The sequence below is a fragment of the Suncus etruscus genome, chromosome 4 (assembly GCF_024139225.1).
Source record: "Suncus etruscus isolate mSunEtr1 chromosome 4, mSunEtr1.pri.cur, whole genome shotgun sequence".
Lineage (NCBI taxonomy): Eukaryota > Metazoa > Chordata > Mammalia > Eulipotyphla > Soricidae > Suncus > Suncus etruscus.
The window spans coordinates 89,599,276-89,620,967 of NC_064851.1; the positions used below are offsets into that span (position 1 = coordinate 89,599,276).

Here is a 21,692-nt window from a genome sequence, read left to right on the forward strand (position 1 = left end):
AAAAGACAGACCAACAGATATACCAAACTTCTACACAAAGATGACACTAAATCCCATGACAATTACCCCCTCAATGTCAATAGCCTAAATGCACCAGTTAAGAGACACAGATAGCAAAATGGGTCAAAAAGCTGAATCCATCATTCTACTGCCTACAAAAAACACATCTGAATAGTTAGAACAAACATAGACTCAAAATCAAAGGTTGTAGGACAATCATCCAAGCAAACAACACCCTTAAAAAAGCTGGAGTGGCCATATTAATATCAGATGACACAAACTTTAGACTCAGAAAAGTTATGAGACGTTTTGTATAAGTTAAAAATAAAAGACATTGTAATAATTCCCAGAGACAATAGAGATGAAGGCTAGATGGATGGGCTCACAATATGAAGCTCATCACAAAGAGTGGTGAGTGCAGTTAGAGAAATAACTACATTAACAACTACTATGACAATGTTAATTAGTGAGAGAAATAAAATGTCTGTCTCAAATAAAAGTCGGGGATACGGAGGAAATGGGAGGGCATTGGTGATAGGAATGTTGTAGTGCTGAAGGGGGTATTCCTTATATGACTGAAAATCAACTATAATCATGTCTATAATCAAGGTGCTTAAATAAAGATACTATTTTAAAAATTGTGTTATAGCAGTTTCTTGGGAAAAAAGAAGACTGAGGTATTTTTGTGCTACCAGTAAGCCTTTGTGGAATTAAGTGATCATCAATTTCTACAGTCAAAGGAACTTTGTTTCATAATAGGCCTTTCAGGATATCTCCTCAAAAATCAAAATTCACTAGTTGGTATATTTATTTCAGTTATACAAAGCAAATGAATATAGAAAGAGGAATATAAAAAAAACTACAAATTTGAGTAGAACAAATTAAAATCATATGAAATTTGCTATGCAAATTCTATTGGTATCACTGAATATTATTTCTAGAAATTCTTATCTCTAGAAAATGCAAAGAAATTAAAACCTACCTCTACAGCTTCCCATGCCCATTTTCTGTACTTTGGATCATGAGTCAGTCGCCACATGTACATGTAAGTCTCAATCACTTCTGGCCGTAGGATGTAGTATTTTTCATTTTGTCTTGTGGCAATGGCTTCAACACCACCATCAAATCTGAAAGCTTCTGGTCCTAGTTTCATAACTAAATGACATGTAATGTAAGACAGGAGTTATTGTCTTGGACAGTGCTCACTATTTATGACTTTATTGAAGCAATGGCTTCAACACCACCATCAAATCTGAAAGCTTCTGGTCCTAGTTTCATAACTAAATGACATGTAATGTAAGACAGGAGTTACTGTCTTGGACAGTACTCACTATCTATGACTTTAATGAAGAACTTTAACTACAATATTCAGAAAAGATATAGAAACTCATTTAAGAGCATTTAGATAAGAAACATTTAGATAATGTTTAAAAGTTAAGATGACTAAACTATAAAACATGTAGTCACAGAAAGAGTCCTTTTAAAAAATGACAATGGTTCTTTATTTTCTTTGTTTAACTATTATTTCTGAGTCCCCACCAGGTAGATGTGTAATGGCCAATAAGGTGCCTAATTAGCTGGCAGGATGACCAGGGGCTGAGATTTCCAGGTCATTACATTTGGAGGAATCAGTTATTGAATCTCTGTCTTCAATCTCATATTTTATAAGGGAACCAGACTCATAATATATTTTATGAGGATACTGGGAAGATTAATGATGGTTTACAACAGACCAAGTTTCTTTTTGTACCAGAACAGAAACCCTTGCTTAAAGTTTATCTCAGTAATTTAGGACTGATGAGTTAAACTAGTTTAACCTTTTCGAGCCTAGATTTTTATTTTGTTAACAATAATTTTGGGGGTCATACCCAGTGGTACTTTTGGCTCTGAACTGAGAGAACACTGTTGGTGATGCTAGGCAAACCATATGAGGACTATCTTAGGATTGGCCACATACAAGGTTGAAAACATTGCCCTAACCTCTATCTTAACTCCCCAGATCCTGGATTTTTACTTTTTGTCAAAGCTAGGGTGTTATATTTTATTTGTAAAAATACAATTATTAAGAAAGTTGTCCATAATAGACTTGTAAGAGTGTTATTTTTTTGATTAGAGAATCAGTGCTTCTTAAGAAAAGAAATTTTTCTTCAAGAAAAAATAGAAGTTCTTTTAAGATAAAATTCATGATCACTCCTTGGGCATGTTGATGTACTTTTCATAGTACCAATGATCAATTTCCTCTTAGAATAAAATAAAAGCATGTGGGATAGAGAGTAAATGATGAATCGCATGTGCTCACCTGTGCGATTATAAGACTCATGACAGGTCCGGGCGATTTCAGCCCCAAGTTGAAGGTAATGTTGAGTAAGGTCTTCAGGAGCTTCATCTGCTCCAAGGGCAAACATGCCTCCTGCAAAGCAGGTTAAATGGCCCATCTTATGTTCCAAGAGGCCTCCTTTCCACTCTGCAATATAAGTCAGTCCTGTGCTAGACTTGCGGATCAAGTGAGTCTCAATTGCCTGAAAAAAAAAAAGTGAAATTATTTTCAAGATTTATGAATCTGTCTTAAATGAATTATAAAAATACTTCTACATTAAAAATCCCTCCCCCCGAGAATAAAATCACTTACAATTTTAATATTCTGTTACAATCCTAAATCAACTCATAAAATGTATGTTTCTACTTTCTGTTTTTTATTTGGGGGGGGGCACACCTGGCGCCCCTTAGGGGTTACTCCTGGCTATGCTCTCAGAAATAGTTCCTGGTTAAGGGGACCATATGGGATGCTGGGGATTGAACCAGGATCATCCTGAATCTGCTGCGTGCCAGGTAAACACTGTACTATTGCTCAGGCCCCTACTTTGTGTATTTGTAAATTAATTTTGGCCACACCCAGTGGTGCTCAGATATTACTCCTGGGGGACCATACAGGATGCTGGGGATTGAACACAGTTCAGCTGAGTGCAAGACAAACACCCTCTCTGCTGTGCTAGCACTCTGGCCCCAAACTTTTTATACCTTTGACTTTGGCTAGTTAGAGTTATCAGTGTTTAGCCATCCCTGTTGTTTGTGGTTTGATTCCATGATTAAGCACAGCCTTCATATACAAAAATCATATCCCTTTATTAGTCAGGTCATTTGTACAGTAAAGTTGCTCAGCACATTTCAGCATTCACAAATGGAGGGACAACACCAAACACAGACCTACTAAAAAGGAAGAATAGAGTACATGTGTGTGCTATCCTTCCTTCTGTTCTCTGAAGTCCTGGTAGGAGTCAAACAGGGAGGGAAAGATTTTTTGTTCTAGAGTTGGATATATATATTTATATACATATAATATGTATAATATATAATATATACACATATATATTTGTTTTTTGGGCCACACCTGGTGATGCTCAGGATGATACTGGGGGATCAAACTGCGGTCCATCCTAGGTTAGGGCTTGCAAGGCAAATGCCCTACTGCCTGCACCTAAGATAGCACAGTGGTAGGGTGTTTGCCTGGCATGCAGCAGATTCAGGATGGACCAGGTTCGATCCCCTGCACCGTAGAGTTGGATTTCTTGACATGATTCTAATGCTGATATATACTCTGGGAATTCTGTGGGTACTACTTAATGTATACTAACTCTCAAAGTGTCCTTATCCATAAAGTAGCATCTACTTAGAGATGTCTATAATATTTCACTTGTAAAGCAATCAGTATTGTGACTAACACTTTGATGAAGGTCATTTTTCATCATTAGGGAACAATAGAGAATTAATTTCTTCCTAATAACTATATTAAAAATAAAAAATTGTTTAAAAAGAAGGCAAAATTTGGGAGAAAGGTTACCAAAATGACATATGAAATATCTTTATTTCCTCCCAAGGACTACTGATCCTTTAACAGCAAATAAACAAACAAACAAACAAACAAAATAAAAGCTTGGGGTGAGGTGCCTGCCTTGCAATGGACATGGCTGGCCCAGGTTTGGTACCTGGCAAACATATGATCTCTGAGCACTACCAGAAGTGATCCCTGAGCACAGCTAAGAGTTGTATCCTCAAAGGAATGATAGAAAAAAGAAAGAAAAAGAAAGACAGAGAAGCAGATAAAGAGAGAGGGGGAGAGAGGGAGAGAAGGGAGAAAGGAAAGAAGGAAAAAGAAAAAAGAAAAAATGAGGGAGAAAGAGGAAAAGAGGAGGAAAGAAAGAAGGAAGAAAGAGCACTTGTAAATTATATTATTTTAAAGTAAAAATGTCACTTTGCAGTTACTTTGCAGAAGAAACAGGACTATGATTGTCTATACTGACCATAATTATATATAAAATAAAGAGGGTCTTTAGAACTTTATTAGGGAATACTAAAGGGTCAAACAAGTAACAGAGAAGAAGAAATGAAAAGGAAAGCACAGAAGGGGAAGGGAGAATGAAATTAGGGTAAGGGATCATAGAAAAATGTGGAGGGTCCAGGAACTCTGGTAATGTCATGGTGCAGCAACATCCACATAAAGACAATAATAAATGGTTGTATTGTTAAAAAATCATTTCAAAAAAGAAAAAGGAATGACAAGGAAACCTCTCCTAATTTTGTTAGAAATAAATGGAACTAAGATGCTAAGAAATAAATGAACACACTACTATACTCATTAACTGTGGTTAAGCTAATTTTATTAATAGTTATTACATTAATATTTCATTCTTATTAAATACAACAGAACATCTTAGCTATTTACTCTTCTCATAGCAGAAACTGCAATAAAGTCCTTCAAGCAGATACTTGTTCATCACCCAAGAAATTATTCTTTCTACATGGCAAGAGTAATAGCTTTCAAGCATGGATTAGAGAAACATTATTACTCTGTTACAGATCCAGACTAAAGTACTGTATTATTTTTGGCAGGATTCTGTCCAAGTTGTTTCCTCTTAAAATAAACTGTAACAAGACCTTAAAAACAATGTTTATGTATAATAGGAAAATATAAACTAATAAAGAAAAAAGAGTACTTATTAAGTCTGAAAACAGGAAGTCAATAGAGAACTTATTAGAAAAAATGTGTGTTGAATATTTTATGATTTCATCAATCTATATTTAAAAATAATTCATGAAACCTTAGAATCTTCAATGTATAATGTTTTGGATGCTCAGGAAAAATTCGCTCCAATGAACCTCTGGCAAGGTGAGAATGTAGATAAGGCCATAATTGTCAGTTTAGAGCTCAAGTTGTTTTGTTATTAAAATAGCCACAGAAGGGCTAGAGAGATAGTAGTTGGCTGACCTAGGTTTGATTCTGAGCACCCATATGGTTCACTGAACCCTTCTACAAATGATTTCTGAGCACAAAGCCAGGACTAAGCCCTGAGTACCTAAGCCATTCAAATTCAATGTCTTCCAAAAAAAAAAAAAACCTGAAGATAAAATGATCTCTGGCAAATTAAATGTCTAGAATAATACAAAAGATCTTCTCCATATTAATAATAATAATAATAATAATAATAATATTTTTGTGGTTTTTGGGTCACACTCGGCAGTGCTCAGGGGTTACTCCTGGCTCCATGCTCAGAAATTGCTCCTGGCAGGCACGGGGGACCATATGGGACACCGGGATTCGAACCGATGACCTTCTGCATAAAAGGCAAACGCCTTACCTCCTTGCTATCTCTCCGCCCCCCCTTTTTTTAATAATAATATTTTCAACTGCAACATAGCAGAGAAAAACTTTGCTTTGTAAGATACTGTTACTTATCAAAATAGTAAGCTTACTTTGACAAGCTTTGCTAACCAAAAATAAATTAGAGGCCAGAGAGATAGTAGAAGGGTTAATTTAATACACATTTCTTGTAGATGGCTGATCCCAGTTTGATTCACAGTACTACATGCTCCCCCAAACATTGCTGGGTGTACCTTTGAGGACCTTAACATTGGTTTGCTGTCAGTCCTGAGTAACACTATGAGGCACCACTCAGCCAAACCCCCCCCCCCCACACACACAAAACAAACCCACAACAAACAAATATTAGCCAATACCAAAATCACCCAAATGTCTTCTTAGGAATACAAGACTTAGAATGGCACTATATTTGGGGACTACAACTTTTCATCCCCCCCACATGAGTTACTACAATCAATTACAGAAAAATTTCTAAGTGAATAATAAAAATGCCAAAATTTTCCTAATAATTATATTACATAACATTATTTGCAATGTCTTTCATTAATATAAGAAAGTTTATATAATTGTTAAACTGGGTATTAAATTCTAATATAAATATTTTAACTTTATTTTCAATTTAAAATTTTTTGTTTTATTTTATTTAAACAATTGTGCTCTACAGAGTCCTTCTTAGTTGAATTTCAGGTACATAGTGAGTTCAGGGCCATTCCCACCACCAGTGTCAACCTCCCTCCACTAATGGATCCAGAGTGCATCCTATACCACCACCCTTTGCCCCCAGCCTGCCAGTATACAGGTCCATTTAAGTTTAGAATGTTAAATTTAGGTCCTTTAATTGACTTTGGCTTGGGTATTTAGTTCTGCCCTTATATTTTTCCCACCAATGTATCTGAGGCACTTGACCCCTAGCTCCTAGCATTTTATTATTCCTTTCTTCTTAGTTTTATAGAAAAAATGAGGGATATGTGATAAAACAAAGTAACCTATGGCCCAAGGTTCTGTGAAAAAGGTGGGAACCTCTATTTTCAATTTTAATTTTTGATGGAACTTTAAATATGTTGATGTTAGTGCTACAATTTGTGTTAATCCACATTCAGTGGAAGCCACTTGTGGACTATGTCTGCATCAGTGTGTGAAGTGGGTTATTTCTCAGTTGATTCTACATTGGTTACTTTCTAAAAGACTTGCTACATCACCCTAATTTATTTATCTTATTTTAATAAGCTACTGACTACAAGGAAACATTTACATATACATGGAATTCTTATTGCAAATAAGTCTGTAGTAGTGAAATATAAAGAAAGAGATGTTGATACAAATTTCAGAATAAATTTTGAATTTAATATTGATTGTATGTCTCTGAGATTAATTTCTTTTATCTGGGTAAAACTGGGTAAGCAACATCTAAACTATTGGGATAAAGCAAACAATTTAAACTATCGAACACACTAGCGCATACTATACAATTCACAAATATACTTCGTTTCATTCTTTCTATATTGTAAAAAACCTTTGAAAATTTATGATAAAACTTTCTTAAAAATTGTCTGGTTTAGTTCAAATTTTTATATATTGGTTTCTCAGTATTTTTATAAATTGATTACCCATTGGCACTGAGGGCCTCACTCAGCTTTGAGTAGAGGATGGTGATGTTCATTGTTCTTGGGCATTTTCCTCAACCATACAGTGATCTTTTCTGGGTTTTGCTGAAATCAAAGTCAAGATAGGAGCTGAAGGCCAGCCTTTGACTTGGCCTAAGAGATTTGAATAGCTAGAAATTTTGCTCCTTCCTACTCCAAATTTATTGTTTCCAAAAAAAAATCTCACTTTCTTTTATTTATAGAAATATTTATGTATGTCTTTTGTGCGAAGAAACCAGAAAACTAGAGGATACCTTAAATAGAAGAGAAAAATGGCAAGGAGAATGATTTACTTCAAATAGACATAGCTACTGAGCATATCCCCCCATAATATTTTTAAAGGTGAAATCATAATTTTAATTGTAACTAGAAGCAGAAAGAGAATCCTCAGTGCAGAAAAACACTTATTTTACAGATACATGAAATTTATGGTAGTGTATGGGCTGTCTCTACCTAGAGATGTTTGGGATTTCTCCTTTGCCTGTACGGCTTTGTAGTCAGGTCATTCCTGACAATAATTGGGATGGTACCAGAGATCGAATGGGAGTGGCTACATGTAAGGTAAGCAGCCTTGTGCTATCTCTTCAGCTCTTCATGTAGTATTTCATTTATCTGTTAAATCTTGATTAATATATATGTTACAAGTTACAGTTGAGTGGCAAGATGATTTAATTACTGAGTTTACCTTAACAGCATCAAAATACATCTTCTTAGCTTCTAGATCTGTTTTGCCAGACATTAACCATGCCTTAAGCAAATATTCATAAAAGCTGTCACCAAGTCCTCCAACTGAAACATGATCTGTAAAAAAAGGAAAATGAATCTGAGAGTGATTAAGTTTTTATTTCAGACAGTATAACAAAATCACACCAGCACTAGAATATAAATACCTATGTCTGAAAGGACTTACAATCAATCCCTTGTTTTCAGAAAAATATTCTTAGATGAGAATGTTTACTAATAAGCGACTTAATATACTCTAAGTTACCAGGAAAGTTTTATAAACATGAAGATAAAATATATTATCATGCTTAATTTAAAAATGTTTAGTTTTGGGGGTTGAAGAGATAGCACAGCAGTAACGTGGCTGTCTTGCATGCAGCTGATCCAGGAAGAATGGTGGTTCAAAATTCTAGCATCCCATACAGTTCCCCGTGCCTTCCAGGAGTGATTTTTGTGCGCAGATCCAGGAGTAATCCTGAATGCTGTCGGGTGTGTCCTCCCCAAAAGTCTAGTCTTTAAGAAAAATGCCAATTTAAAATGTTTCTAATCCATACTTAGATAAATCTTTTATTGATTTAAATACCAATAATGAAAACTATGTTGAATGTATTATAAATATTTTTAATTGCCTTACAATGAAATGTAAAGATCTTTACATACTTGAAATTATTTCTCTTCTTCTTTCTATTATGATTATTTGATAGTTTTTCCAGTGTTACTGATTTGAAGGATAAAATGGTTCTGAGTGGAGAGGGAGATAGTACAAAGGTTAAGGTGCTTTCTTTGCATTCTACTGATTTTGGTTGAGGTCCCTGATTTGGCCTGAGTCCCCAGCACCACATATGGTCAGTCACTCAAGCAGTGCCAGGGTACACTTTTGAGCATAAAGCCAGAATAGTCCCTGATAATTACTGGATGTGATTTTTAAAACCAAAACAAGCCAAAGAAAGAAGTCTTCCTCAATTTCATTTTTTATTGACAGATCCATCACATATATTACTGTAAACTTTCAAATTATAGGGTAGATGTCTTCACTACAACTGAGAAAATAGAAGTTCGGAAAGATCCAGTGAAACAATACCTTGGTGTGTGCTATTTAACTTTGCAACCTACTTGAAATCCTACTGTGAATCTGTTTGTTTCCTATTTAAAATTTTTTTTAAATTTAAAGCACTGTGATTTACAAAGGTTTTTTTAAGTGAAATTTAGAACATACAATGTTTCAGTACCAATTCCACCATCAGTGTCAATTTTCCTCCACCAATATTTCCAGAATCCACACCCCACTGTTACCTGACTCCTACCTGCATTCAGCAGCCTGCCATCATAACAGACATTTTTTAAGTTTCACTGTTAAAGTTTGGATCTCATGATTTTCATATGGTTGACTCAGTGGTTTGTATATTTAGTTCTGTCCTCCTCCTTTAACACCACCAAAGTACCTGAATTTCTTTGACTCCTGTCCCATTATTTCACATCTGTCTTTCTCCCATTACATTCTATTCCTTTCTTTCTCCTAACTATACTCTGGGGCCAAGGGTATTCTAGACAGCTCCCATTTAATCCCTTTTTCCCTCATGAAGTTTTTTTCTGAATACCACACCATAAGTAATATCATCCTGTATTTTTCTTCTTCTGTATTACTTCATTTAAAATAGTATCTTCTAGTTTCAACCATGTTGCAGCAAATTGCATATTTGCCTCATTTCTTAAGAGTTTTGTAGTACTCCATTATATATATGTATCACATCTTCAAGATCCACTCATCTGTTGTTGGGCATCCAGGTTGATTCCAACTCTTAGTACTTGACTGCTGCGATGAATAGTGCTGTGCACACATCCTTTTGAATGAATGTTTTCCTGTCATGGGGATAGATACCCAAAGGTGGAATTGCATGGTCATATGGCTGTTTTACTGGCTGTTTATATGCTGTTTACTGAGAAGCCTCCATACTGTTTTCCATAAGTGTTGAGCAAGACAACATTTCCACAAGCAGTGGATGAGAGTTCCCTTTTCACCACATTCCCCTTCCAAAAGGATTGTGTCTAGTATTTTTGAGATGTGCCACCCTCACTGGTGTAAAATGATATCTCATTGTTGTCTTGATTTTCATTTCTCTAATGATGTGATGATGAGTATTTTTTTTCACGTGTTGTTTTCCATCTGTTGATCTTCCTCAGAGAGGTATCTGTTCATTTTCTCTCCTCATTTTTGATGCAATTTTTAGATTTTGGAAGTTAAATCGTTAAGTCCAAATATTTTCTTCCACTCAGCTGTCTTTTGTATTAGCCCTTGTTTCTTTTGCCATATAGAAACCTTTTGTTTGATGTAGTTCCATTTATTCAGTTTTGCTTCTATAGTCTTTGTTATTGGCACTGTATCACGGAGAACTCTTAAGTCTTGTGGTGTCCTACTTATGTTTTCCACAATGTACTTAATGTACTTTACACACTGAGATCAGATTAGGGTCTGATCTCAAGGTCTTTGATCTACTTTGAGTTGACTTTTTTCTAAGGTATGAGATATGGATCCAGTTTTAAAATTTTAATGTGATTAATTGTTCCAACACAATTTTTTTGAAGAGGGTGTCTTTTATTCCATGTAATGTTCTTGGTTCCTCTTTCAAAAATTAACTGATCATATATTTGGAGTTTGTTGCTGAATATTCTAATCGGACTCAGAGGTCAGAAAATTGGACTTTGTTCTAATATGCTGCTTTATTGTGGCTTTGTCGTATAGCTTTAAGGTAGGTAATGAGATGCCCCCATCCAGTTGGTTATCAGGAGACTTTTATAGTTCTACACAAAATTTATAATTGGCTTTTCTAAGTCCTTGAAGAATATTGTACAAATTTAAACAGGGATTCCTATGTATCTATATAGTAGTTAACGTAAGATGGTCTTTTTGATAATGTTGATTTTTCTAATCCATGAGTATGGAATGCTTTTCTCTATTCTTGGAATTTCTTCAATTTCCTTCTTATGTGTTTTAAAGTTTTCACACTTTAAAAAAAGTTGATTCCTAGGTACTTGATGTTTTTGACACTTCTAAATGGTATAGACTCTGATCTTTTTCTCCTCTGATTCGTTGTTTGTAGGAATGAAATCAATTTTTGTGTATTGACTTTATAGCTAGTCATTCTGCTGCACTGATTTATTGTTTCTAGGAGCTTTTTTTTTTTTGTGAACTCATTAAGGTCTTCCACGTCTATAATAATGTTGAAGAATCTGCTTTCTTTCTATTTAACACTAATTGCATTCTTTTGGTTACAGTTTAATTGTAATAATTTTCCTTCCAAACATGTTTACCTACAAAACCCAGATACAATCTAATAAAATGAACATGACATTCCTAGACTTCAGAAAAATTTGAACAACAAAATGACCTTCTTTTGCTTTTTTCTCTTCTGTTTTAGCTCTAAGATATTCCTGGAAGGATTACAATGTATTCATCCAAAATGGTATCATCTTTTCCCCTAGAAAAAGACTTACTTTAAAATCGTATTTTAAATTTCTAATTCAAAACTTTGGAGGGAGTGTTAGGACAAATACGGTGCCACTCAAGTTTTAATTCTGGCTCTGTGTTCTCAGATCTACTGGCAGGACTTGGGGGACCTGTATCTAGTGCTGGGGATCAAAATAGGATTGGGCATATGCAAGCAAATACCTTAATCTCTGTAATATCTCTTGGCCTAGATGTTATCTGTTTTAAAAGACAATCTTATGGGGCCAGAGAAATAGCATGGAGATAAGGCATTTGCCTTGCATACAGAAGGTCGGTGGTTCGAATCCCAGCATTCCATATGGTCCCCTGAGTCTGCCACGAGTGATTTCTGAGCATAGAGCCAGGAGTAACCCCTGAGCACGACTGGATGTGACCAAAAAATCAAATAAAATAAAATAAAATAAAGACAATCTTATATTCAATGACTTAGTTATACCTATCAAGGCAATTTTCATCTAACAACGCTGGTTGGAGATATACTTGAGAAGCTAAAGTTAAACTGGTGAATTAGTCCCCTTTTCTTCAACCCTATCTTTTACTTTGGTCTTTCTCCCTAAGTCTGTTATGCACTTTTCCATAGTAAATATTCATTACATTTGAAATAATATATGATGGTTCCTTTCATTCTACTGTTACTTCTATCAGACCATGATCCAAGAGGATAGGGACTGGGTTGTTTTCAGGTCCAAATCAGTCTCTAGAAGAATATCTCACACTGTAGGTACTTTGGAAACAACTGAATACAACAAAATAGTTCTTAGTCAATCTTTTTAAAGTTTGTTTTTGTTTTTGGGGGCCACACCCAGTGGCGCTCAGGGATTAATCCTGGCTCTGTGCTCAGAAATCATTCCTGGCTCAGGGTACCTTATGGGATGCCAGGGATAAACCTGCATTTGTCCTGGATCAGCCACATATAAGGCAAATGCCCTACCACTGTGCTATCACTCTGGCCCCATTCTTAGTCAATCTTAATAAGGACTAAATATTTTCAAGCTAAAAGATTTGTATTTGGGGGAAGCAGGTTGGGGTTTTCTCTCGTGATACTGGCAAAGGGGCCTAATAATTCAATGTGGGGCCCCAATAATAGAGTGCTGTCTAGACCCTTTGTGTCCAGGAATTATCTTGGCACCCTTGCAATGCCCAGGGGTCTCCAGAGCTTCACTCTAAAATGTCCAATGCTTGGGGTTCAGGTGGTGCTAGGGATCAAATTAAAGTGGTCATATATCAGATATGTACCTTACTTGTACTACCTATTCACCCTGGAAGATCTGTTTTTTTTTTTTTTTTGTATTTTTGTTTTGTTTCGTTTTTGGATCACAACTGGCAGCACCCAGCGATGCCAGGATTCGAACTACTGTCTGTCCTGGATTGGCTGCATGCAAGGCAAACACCCTACCATCGTGCTATCTCTTTGGCCTTGAAGATCTGTATTTTAATGTAGTAACATATGGCCAATTTTCAATTGTAAAAAGTCCAAAACTAGCTTTTATTTTTCTATTCTAAATTAGTTTTCAAATTCCTGTGTTTAAAATTCTAAGACTGCTTCTTAAAATAGCAGTGTTTGAAGTGACCTTTACTGTTTCCTAAATACATCATCACAGAAACCTCTGACATTTACAACCTAAACAGACTAAGTACTATCTCATCAATAATATGCCCCATTGTTATAAACATGATTGCAGGAGACAAACACAAGTGATGCACGGTAAAGTAGTAAAGCAAATCACTAACCGGTTACTGTCAAAATAATGAAGACTAAATGAAATAAATGAAAACGATGGCTATGATCCAGACATGTCCTTCAGAGTTAAAGCAATGGGAGTGTAAAACTAACAGCCTAAAGCAGTTTTATTTTCCTCTCTTTTTGAGTTATGATTTTCTAATATATGGAAGATGCAAGTTTGAACACTTGGAGGAGAAAATAGGGTTACATAATACACATGTTAATTAATATAGGTATTACTAGTTAATTTCTTATTATTTTATCCCCTGTCTTTATTTTTTATTTCTTAATTTTTAAAAACCAAAATAGAGGATCATAGAGGATAACATCTTTGTGATAATTTAGCATACCACTCACTAAGGTTTTCTTGTGTCTGAATAACTGTGCTAGTGACAGAATACTTTATTAGTGAATGTGGGACAGAAGAACATGCCTGATTTTATTAGCAGAGAGGAAAAGCCTACATTTAAAAAGAATATATGTATGTAAATATGTATATATTCATATGTATTTATATTTTATACATTATATTTTATATATTTTATAGAACTTATTTTTAGAAAAATACATACATAGATTTCCCAATGCTACACATTATTCATTACACAAAGGTAATGTTTAATATACTCATTCAAATATACTCTCTAAAGGGTGAAATTAACTTTTTTCTTCTCAGTGGGAATTCCTAATAAAAAATGACAAAAGCAGGGGCCAGAGCAATATCACAGTGGGTAGGACATTTGCCTTGCATGCAGCTGACCTAGGACACACCCAGATTTGATCCTCAACATCCCATATGGTGTCTCGAGCCCGCCAGGAGCAAATTCTGAGCACAGAGCCAGGAGTAACCCCTGAGCATCACTGGGTATGGCCCCAAAACCAAAAGAAAAAAAAAAGAAAAAACAATAGTAAGAGATTCAGGACAAAATGGACTAAATAGTCAATGTATTTTAATTCAATTTGCAGGCTTCACCTAAATATGAACATTTCACTTCAAAGAAATTCCTTGATGATGCTAATAATACTACCACTAATACTGTTAAGATAAAGTGGTGACTATTCTGTCTAAAGATCTAGACTCCATATCAAGCTTCAACAGACACAAGTTATTTCTATATAATCAGTGATCAAGATCATGGATTGTCTCTCAGGCACAACTGAGGAGATTGGGCAAAGAGAATAAAGAGAATAAATGGAAGCAGTATTCCAACCAGAGACAGATAAGGGGCTGGAGCAACAGCAAAGTGGTAGGGCATTTGCCTTGCATGTGGCTGACCCAGGACAGACCTCGGTTCGATCTCTGGCGTCTCATATGGTGCCCAGAGCCAGGAGTGATCTCTGAGCACATAGTCAGAAGTAACCCCTGAGCATCACTGGGTGTGGTCAAAAACAAACAAAAAAGCCCCCAAAAAACAAAAAACAGAGATAGATAAATACTTGAATTAATGGAGTATACAATTATTTACAAAATTCACATTAGCAAACTGTATGTATAAGAAACTATTTATTAGGATGAATGAGTATGACTAAGACAAAGCAGTGGTCCTTAAACTGTGGCCCCATGGGCAACATACATTATTTGTTTCCGTTTTGTTTCTTCACTTCAAAATAAGATATATGCAGTGTGCATAGAAATTTGTTCAGTTTTTGTTTTTACTGTAGTTCAGCCCTTCAGTGATCTGAGGGACAGTGAACTGGCCCCCTGTTTAAAAAGTTTGAGGATCATTGAAACATTTCAAGGCCCTTAGGAGAAATACTATGATAAAAGATTACCCAAAGTGAAGTTGTCAAGAAAAAGAAATGAGGATGTTAATAAAGGGGGTTCTAAAATATATGAAGAAAATTCAATCTTACATAGCTAGAAATAGTTAAATATTTTAATAACTTTTAGATATTATTCTGGCATTTTTGAGGGGAGCACTAGCAACAAGGTGTAATGAAAAACAATGTCAATGAGTTTTTGTAATGTTAAATTAAAATTAATTGGTTATTTTTCACTTGTTATAGATATTTTAGCACACAGATTTTCTAATAGTATTCACTTGAAAAATACTGGTTCAATGAATCATACAGATCATTCAAATGTTGACATGTTTTATTATGTAATATAAAAAATTCCTCATTTGTTAATGTTATACCAATCTCATAATGAAAGTCTTTACGTGATTGCATAAAGTTTTAACATTGTTATACAAATAGTTTTCACCGTACGAGCCTATGAAAGTCTTAGGGATATCAGTAATGTACAGATCATTTTTTGCTTAGGTTAAATGGCAACCTTAATTGTGATCTCCTGCTCTTAATATCTAGAGAGTTAACTGTTGGGGGCCGGAGAGATAGCCGGAGAGGTAGACAGGGCTTTTGCCTTCCATGCTGAAGGTTGGTGGTTCAAATCCCGGCATCCCATATGGTCCCCCGAACCTGCTATGAGCGATTTCTGAGTATAGAGCCAGGAGTAACCCCTGAGTGCTGCCGGGTGTGATCCCCAAACCAAAAGTAAATAAATAAATAAATAAATAAATAAATAAATAAATAAATAAATAAATAAAGCTAGAGAGTTAACTGTTGATTTATTTTTCTTTCTTTGGGTCACACCCAAAGGTACTCAGGGGTTACTCATGACTCTATGCTCAGAAATCGCTCATGGAAGGAATGAATCATATGGGATGCCAGTATTCGAACCACTGTCTGTCCTGGATCAGCTGCGTGCAAGGCAAATGCCCTACCGCTGTGTTATCTCTCCAGTCCCAATTAACTGTTGATTTTTCTGAAGTAAATTATTATTGTCACTCTTTTATATTTTGTTTGATGTAAGGAACAGTGTCTAGGTTCTCACACATGCAGGGTAAATGTTTTACCAGTGAGCTATGTCCCCAGGCTTTAAGTTAAATTATTCTTTAAGAATAGTATTTCTAAAGTATCTGTGAGTAATAATTATCTAAGAATATATTCAAATCTAACAAAACTCAAAGAAGAGTGAAATTTTAGGTTACTGTTAGCACCTTAGGGACAGTACAGCATCTTACATCTCAGCATTCTTCACCTGCTTAATCTACCAGCTCTTGCAAATTAACTTCATAACTTTTTTTTTTTGAATTACAAGTCTTTCACAGTTGTATTTATGGTACAATGAATTAGGGCCATTCTTACCACGAGTACAAACTTCCTCCACCATAGTTCCCAGAATGCTTTCCATACCTCCACCCTTAGCACCTTGACTGCTAATGTAACAGGTCCCTTTTGTGTGTAGCTTTTTGTAGTTTGGGTCTCTTGATTCTATTGTTTGGTTTGGGTATTTAAGTCTGACCATTTTTTTTATTTCTACTCAATGTTCCTTAGACAAGTTGGCCCTTGTGTCCATCTGTTTTTTCTTTTCAAAATGTAGGAAGACATAGAAATATGAGGCAGAACAAGATGATTCATGTTCTATCATTCTAAAAGGCAGGAGCTCCTATCTAGAAGTTATAAATAAAAATAAATTTAAGAGAAGGAAAAAAAAGAAAAGAAAGAGGCAAATGTGGCAAATTTTTTTTTCCATTGGCACAGTAAATATTGGGAAAATTAGAAAGAAAATTCCCTTGGCCTAAGAGATACAGGGTGTCTCTACCCTTGAAGCATACTTTCATGGGACTGACTAGAGGCTCTTTATATGTTAGTTGTCAAACTCTAGGGTCTTTCTTTATGGTGCTGGGAAAAGTTCTGCTCAGTCACGATTGTCAAAGTCAATTCTCTGTAATTAGAGATCTTGGTTTTTGCACAGACCCTAAGATGAAACCTAGGATAGTCTTTCTTTATGGTATCAGGAAAAATTCTGCTCAGTCACAGTTGTTGAAGTTAGTCTTCTATAATTAGTGGTCTTGGTTTTTACACAGATCCTAGAATGGAGTATCTTCTGATTTCATCTCACCATTAGGTAGTGCAACCTGCCCTTAAATCAAGATTGTTGTTGTTTCCTCATCATCAGGGTGTCATATAAACCTATCCTGGCTCAAGTTGGTGCCAGAGCGGTATTAGGGCCTCCCTGGTGTGTGTGTGTGTGTGTGTGTGTGTGTGTGTGTGTGTGTGTGTGTGTGTGTGTGTGTGTGTGTGTGAGAGAGAGAGAGAGAGAGAGCGAGAGAGAGAGAGTCTGGTTAGACCGTGAGTGGCCATAGCTGGTGCAGGGAGCTATGCCAGATCTAAGATTGGGATCTAGAGCTTGAGGTTGAACAGTCAATGTCCGATCACATGAGGTCTAAGTAGAGTACCAATGACAAATGTGCAGGGTGGAAAGTGCCCCTGTATTTTAACATTTATGGGATCTTATTCCTATTAGACAAGAACTTGTTTCTATACATAAGTTTTTCTCAATTTAGTGTGCCTATGCAAAGAGGAACAATGCCATATTATATTATTGGTTCATTTTGGGGTAAAAATGACAAGCTATACAATCTCTGTGCCCTGGTTTTAGCCTGAGCTTTTTTATCACAAGCAAGACTTTTCTACTAGAATTTCTTATTAAGCAGAACCAAAACAAGCAAAACAAAAGGGGGGGTGATTAGAGGAGGATATCATTATATATAGAAATAAACACACTAACTCTTAAAGAAATAAACAAAGAAAATATAGATATCCTTATTAAAAATCTTTTGAGATAGTCTGAGGGAAGATAAGATCCAGAGTACATTTTCATCCTGCATTGTGGTCCAGTTTCTCTGAATCTTTACACTCCTTGTCAAGACCCTAAGGAGATATGTGATGGTTTCTGGTATAATACTTTCTTCTACTCCAAAGTTATTTCAATTAGCTCGTGACCCGTATTATATCCTTATATACTTAACCTAAAAATAAGTAGAAAAATACCCTGCTTGCATTTTCAATGCCAAAGATCTTAAGTATTCATCAAATAAATGTTATTGTTTTATATCTGTACCATCCCCTCTGAGCCATTTCACTCAGCATGATACTCTATGTTTATATCAGCAAATTTAATGACCACTTTTTCTCTAACAGCTGCATAGTATTACAATGTGTATAGTTTCTTTATCTATTCATATCTCTTTGGTACTTGGTTTATTTTTAAATTTTGGCTATTATAAATTGTGCTGCAATGAACATAGGAGTGCAGATGTCTTTTTTTATACCGTGTTTTGGGGCCAGTAGGGTATATTCCAAAAATTGGAATTACTGAGTTATATAGACATAATACTCAATTCCTAGTTTTAGGGAGAAATGTCCATATTGTTTTGCACAAACTGGACCAGATGACAGTCTCAGCAGCAGTGAGTGATGATCCTATTTTCCCACATACACACCAACACTAGTTGTTATTCTTTGTGCTAAGAGCCAGTCTCATTGGTGTGTGGTGGCATCTTATTGTTTTGATTTGCATTCCCCTGATAATTAGTGATATAAAGCATTTTTTCATGTGTCTTTTGGCCATTTGGATTTCTTTGAGTAAGGTTTTGTTCATCTCTTCTTCCCATTTTTGATAGGGTTGAATGCCTTTTTTCTTATAATGTTCTACCAGCACTTTATATCTTGAATATTAACCTTTTTTCAGGTATGTGTGTCCAGATAATTTGTCCCAGTGGGCTGCTTTGTATTCTAGCCTTCATATCTTTTGAAATACAGGAACTTCTTAAAATATTCCCATTAGTTTATCTTTACTTCTGTTTGTTTGGTCATTAGTATTTCATCATTAAGATACCCCTAGTTTAATGTCATGGGAAGATCTAGCTATTTTCCTCTATGTATCTTATGAATTACAGCCATATATCAAAATCTTTAATTCATTTTTATTTGATGCTATGTCTAGCTTTAGGAAGAGGCCCAGTGCTTGCTTCAGCAGCACATATACTAAAATTGGAATGATACAGGAAAAGGGCCAAGTTCATTTTTGGCATGTGGCCAACCAGTTTTCCCCAACACCACTTATTGAAGAGACTTTTCTAGCTCTACTTCATATTTTTCACTCCTTTATCAAAGATGAACTTATTACATGTCTGAGTATCTGTCTTTGGATTTTCAACTTTATTTCACTTATCAGAGAGTCTGTCTTTATTTCAGTACCATGTTGTTTTGTTTTCTACCACTGTAATATAGTTGAAGTTGGGAAAGTGGTACCTTCCATCCCTTTTTTTCAAAAGGACTGCTGTGACTGTTTGAAGGAGTTGCTGTTTTATATTAATTTCAGAAGTATTTGACGTATTTCTTGGGAAAATTTCAATGTTACTCTTAGAGGGATTGCACTAAAACTGTATAATGCTTTGGGAGTTTTGCTATTTTGATGATGTTAATTCTCTCCATCTATGAGCAGGAATGTGTTTCTATTTCCTCATGTCTTTTTTTATTTCTCTAAATAGTGTCTTGTTTTTTGTATTTGCCTTTCACGTCTTTGGTTAAGCTGATTCTTAGGTTATTTAATGATCTGAGGAGTACTTGTGAATGGGATATTTTTTCATTTCATTTTCTTCTCTTTACTTAGTTTCATATAGGAAGGTCATGAACTTTTTCATATTAACTATGACATATTGTAGCCTGCCTATTTACTATACAGACTTTCTGGGACCCCACAATTCATCTCACAGTTCTTTTTGCTGTTCATTTATTTTTGAGAAATTTTTTCATTTCAACATCCTTAGTTGAAAACTAAGGTTTTCAATATACTTAGTGTTTTGTTCTCAGCTATTGTTGCTCTGATGCTGAAGCCTTCCACTGATTTTTTCATTTCTTTTATTAAACTATTTAGTTTTGTCATATTTGTTTGTAATTCCCTCATTTCAGCTTTCATTTCCTCTTGTGATTTATTTTTTCATTAATTTTAGTATTATTATTATTATTATTATTATTATTATTATTATTATTTTATTTTGGTTTTTGGGTCATACCTGGCAGTGCTCAGGGGTTACTCCTGGCTCTACACTCAGAGATCACTCTGCAGGTTCAGGAGACCATATGGGTTGCTGGGATTTGAACCACCGTCCTTCTGCATGCAAAGCAAATGCGTTCTTCCATTCTATCTCTCTGGCCCCCTCTTGTGATTTATCAGCTCTCCATATCATTGTTTCTTTGAGATTCTTAAACATGCCCAATATTTCTTCTGTAAAGTCCTTATCAAAGAAGTTATGTTGCTGATTAGTATTAGTTGAATCTTAGAGTCACTATCATCATTCACTAAATATAGTGGTGTTAGTTCTTCATTGCTTGCCCATTGTGAGTTTTGCAGTCAGGAGGTGTTGTTTGTCTATTGTTATAGGGTTATGTGACTAGAAATAGGATGCCAGTAAAATCAGAATAGGTAAAGAAATGCACAGCCACTTTTGCACCTGTGTAGTTTGCAAGATCCTGATATGGGAGGCAAAATGGCAAGTTCTCAGTGCAGTTTTCCAGCTCTTTCCAACATGCTTTGAGTTCTCAGTACTGGGGATGGGATCTTTCAAGGTCTAGCTAGGATCTTCTGGGGCTTTTCTGGGTTTTCCAAGGCATCTCAGGCCCAAGTTGGGGCCTAAAAGGGAGTCCTTATCCTTCACAGGGTCCTGACTTCATATTTCAACTGAAAAACATTCTGCAACTACATTTACAATTTTATGCCCATTTTGTCTGCTAGTATAAGCAATGTAGGTAGCATCAAGTATTTAAGACAATGGTAATCCTGTGACTTACATTGACCCCACTGTCCACTACTGGGGTTCAGATAGTTAGGATAAAGGCCTTCTGGTTTTTCCAGACTGTTCAGTACTTTTCGAATATTCATTACCTATAACAGAAAACAATATATTATTATCAGAGTCTTAGAAAACCATTATTGTTATGTCTTTATCTTGATTATATTAATTCATGTTAGAAAAAAGGTTAATTGAGATACAAAATTGAAAATAGTTGCATTGGGGTTAAAAACAATAGAAGAGAATATATAAATCCATGAGACTGATAAATGTAGAGAGTGAAAATAAAAAAGAGGCCTAGGTATGAGTTTGGGACTTTCTAATATTTTGAGGTTGACGAAGAGGATCAAGAAGAGTTAGAAAGAACACTAGCATGTTCAGAGCAAAATCTGGAAGGTATTGTATCTATTATCCAAGACATAGATCGTCTCCTGGAGCAAGAAATGAGCAAATACATCAGAAGTTGAGAGGACAAGGAAGACAAGTGATAAAAATAATTTCATATCTGTTAATATAGTGTCCACCATGATTGAAATAAGTTCAAATCCAATTGGAATGTGTTCAAGACAATAAAAGGTAAGAAGAAAAGACAATAGAAACAACTATTCCAAGGAGTTTTTCTGTAAAAGAAGATGAGAAGTTTGCTGAAAGCTAAAGGCAATGTTCTAAGTTGAATATACAACTGTCAAAATATGTGTAGCTATGTTTTTAGAAAATTAGTAATTCAATTGGTTATTTATTTGATAAACTTCTGAATTTAAAAAGTCACATACTTGTTTTAAAGTCATAAAATTTTTTA

General features: G+C 35.2%; 1 protein-coding gene and 1 long non-coding RNA gene across 2 annotated transcripts in view; both read right to left on the reverse strand.

Annotated features, from left to right (window-relative positions):
• The window catches only part of LOC126006058 (uncharacterized), a 684,655-nt gene that overhangs the window by 471,323 nt on the left and 191,640 nt on the right, over window positions 1–21,692 (reverse strand). The window lies entirely within an intron of this gene.
• MAN1A1 (mannosidase alpha class 1A member 1) overlaps window positions 1–21,692 on the reverse strand; it is a 221,995-nt gene that overhangs the window by 9,132 nt on the left and 191,171 nt on the right. Inside the window, 4 exon segments of the mRNA XM_049771358.1 lie at window positions 983–1,155; window positions 2,300–2,519; window positions 7,985–8,100; window positions 20,892–20,985. Of these exon segments, the coding sequence (XP_049627315.1) occupies window positions 983–1,155; window positions 2,300–2,519; window positions 7,985–8,100; window positions 20,892–20,985 (603 nt within the window).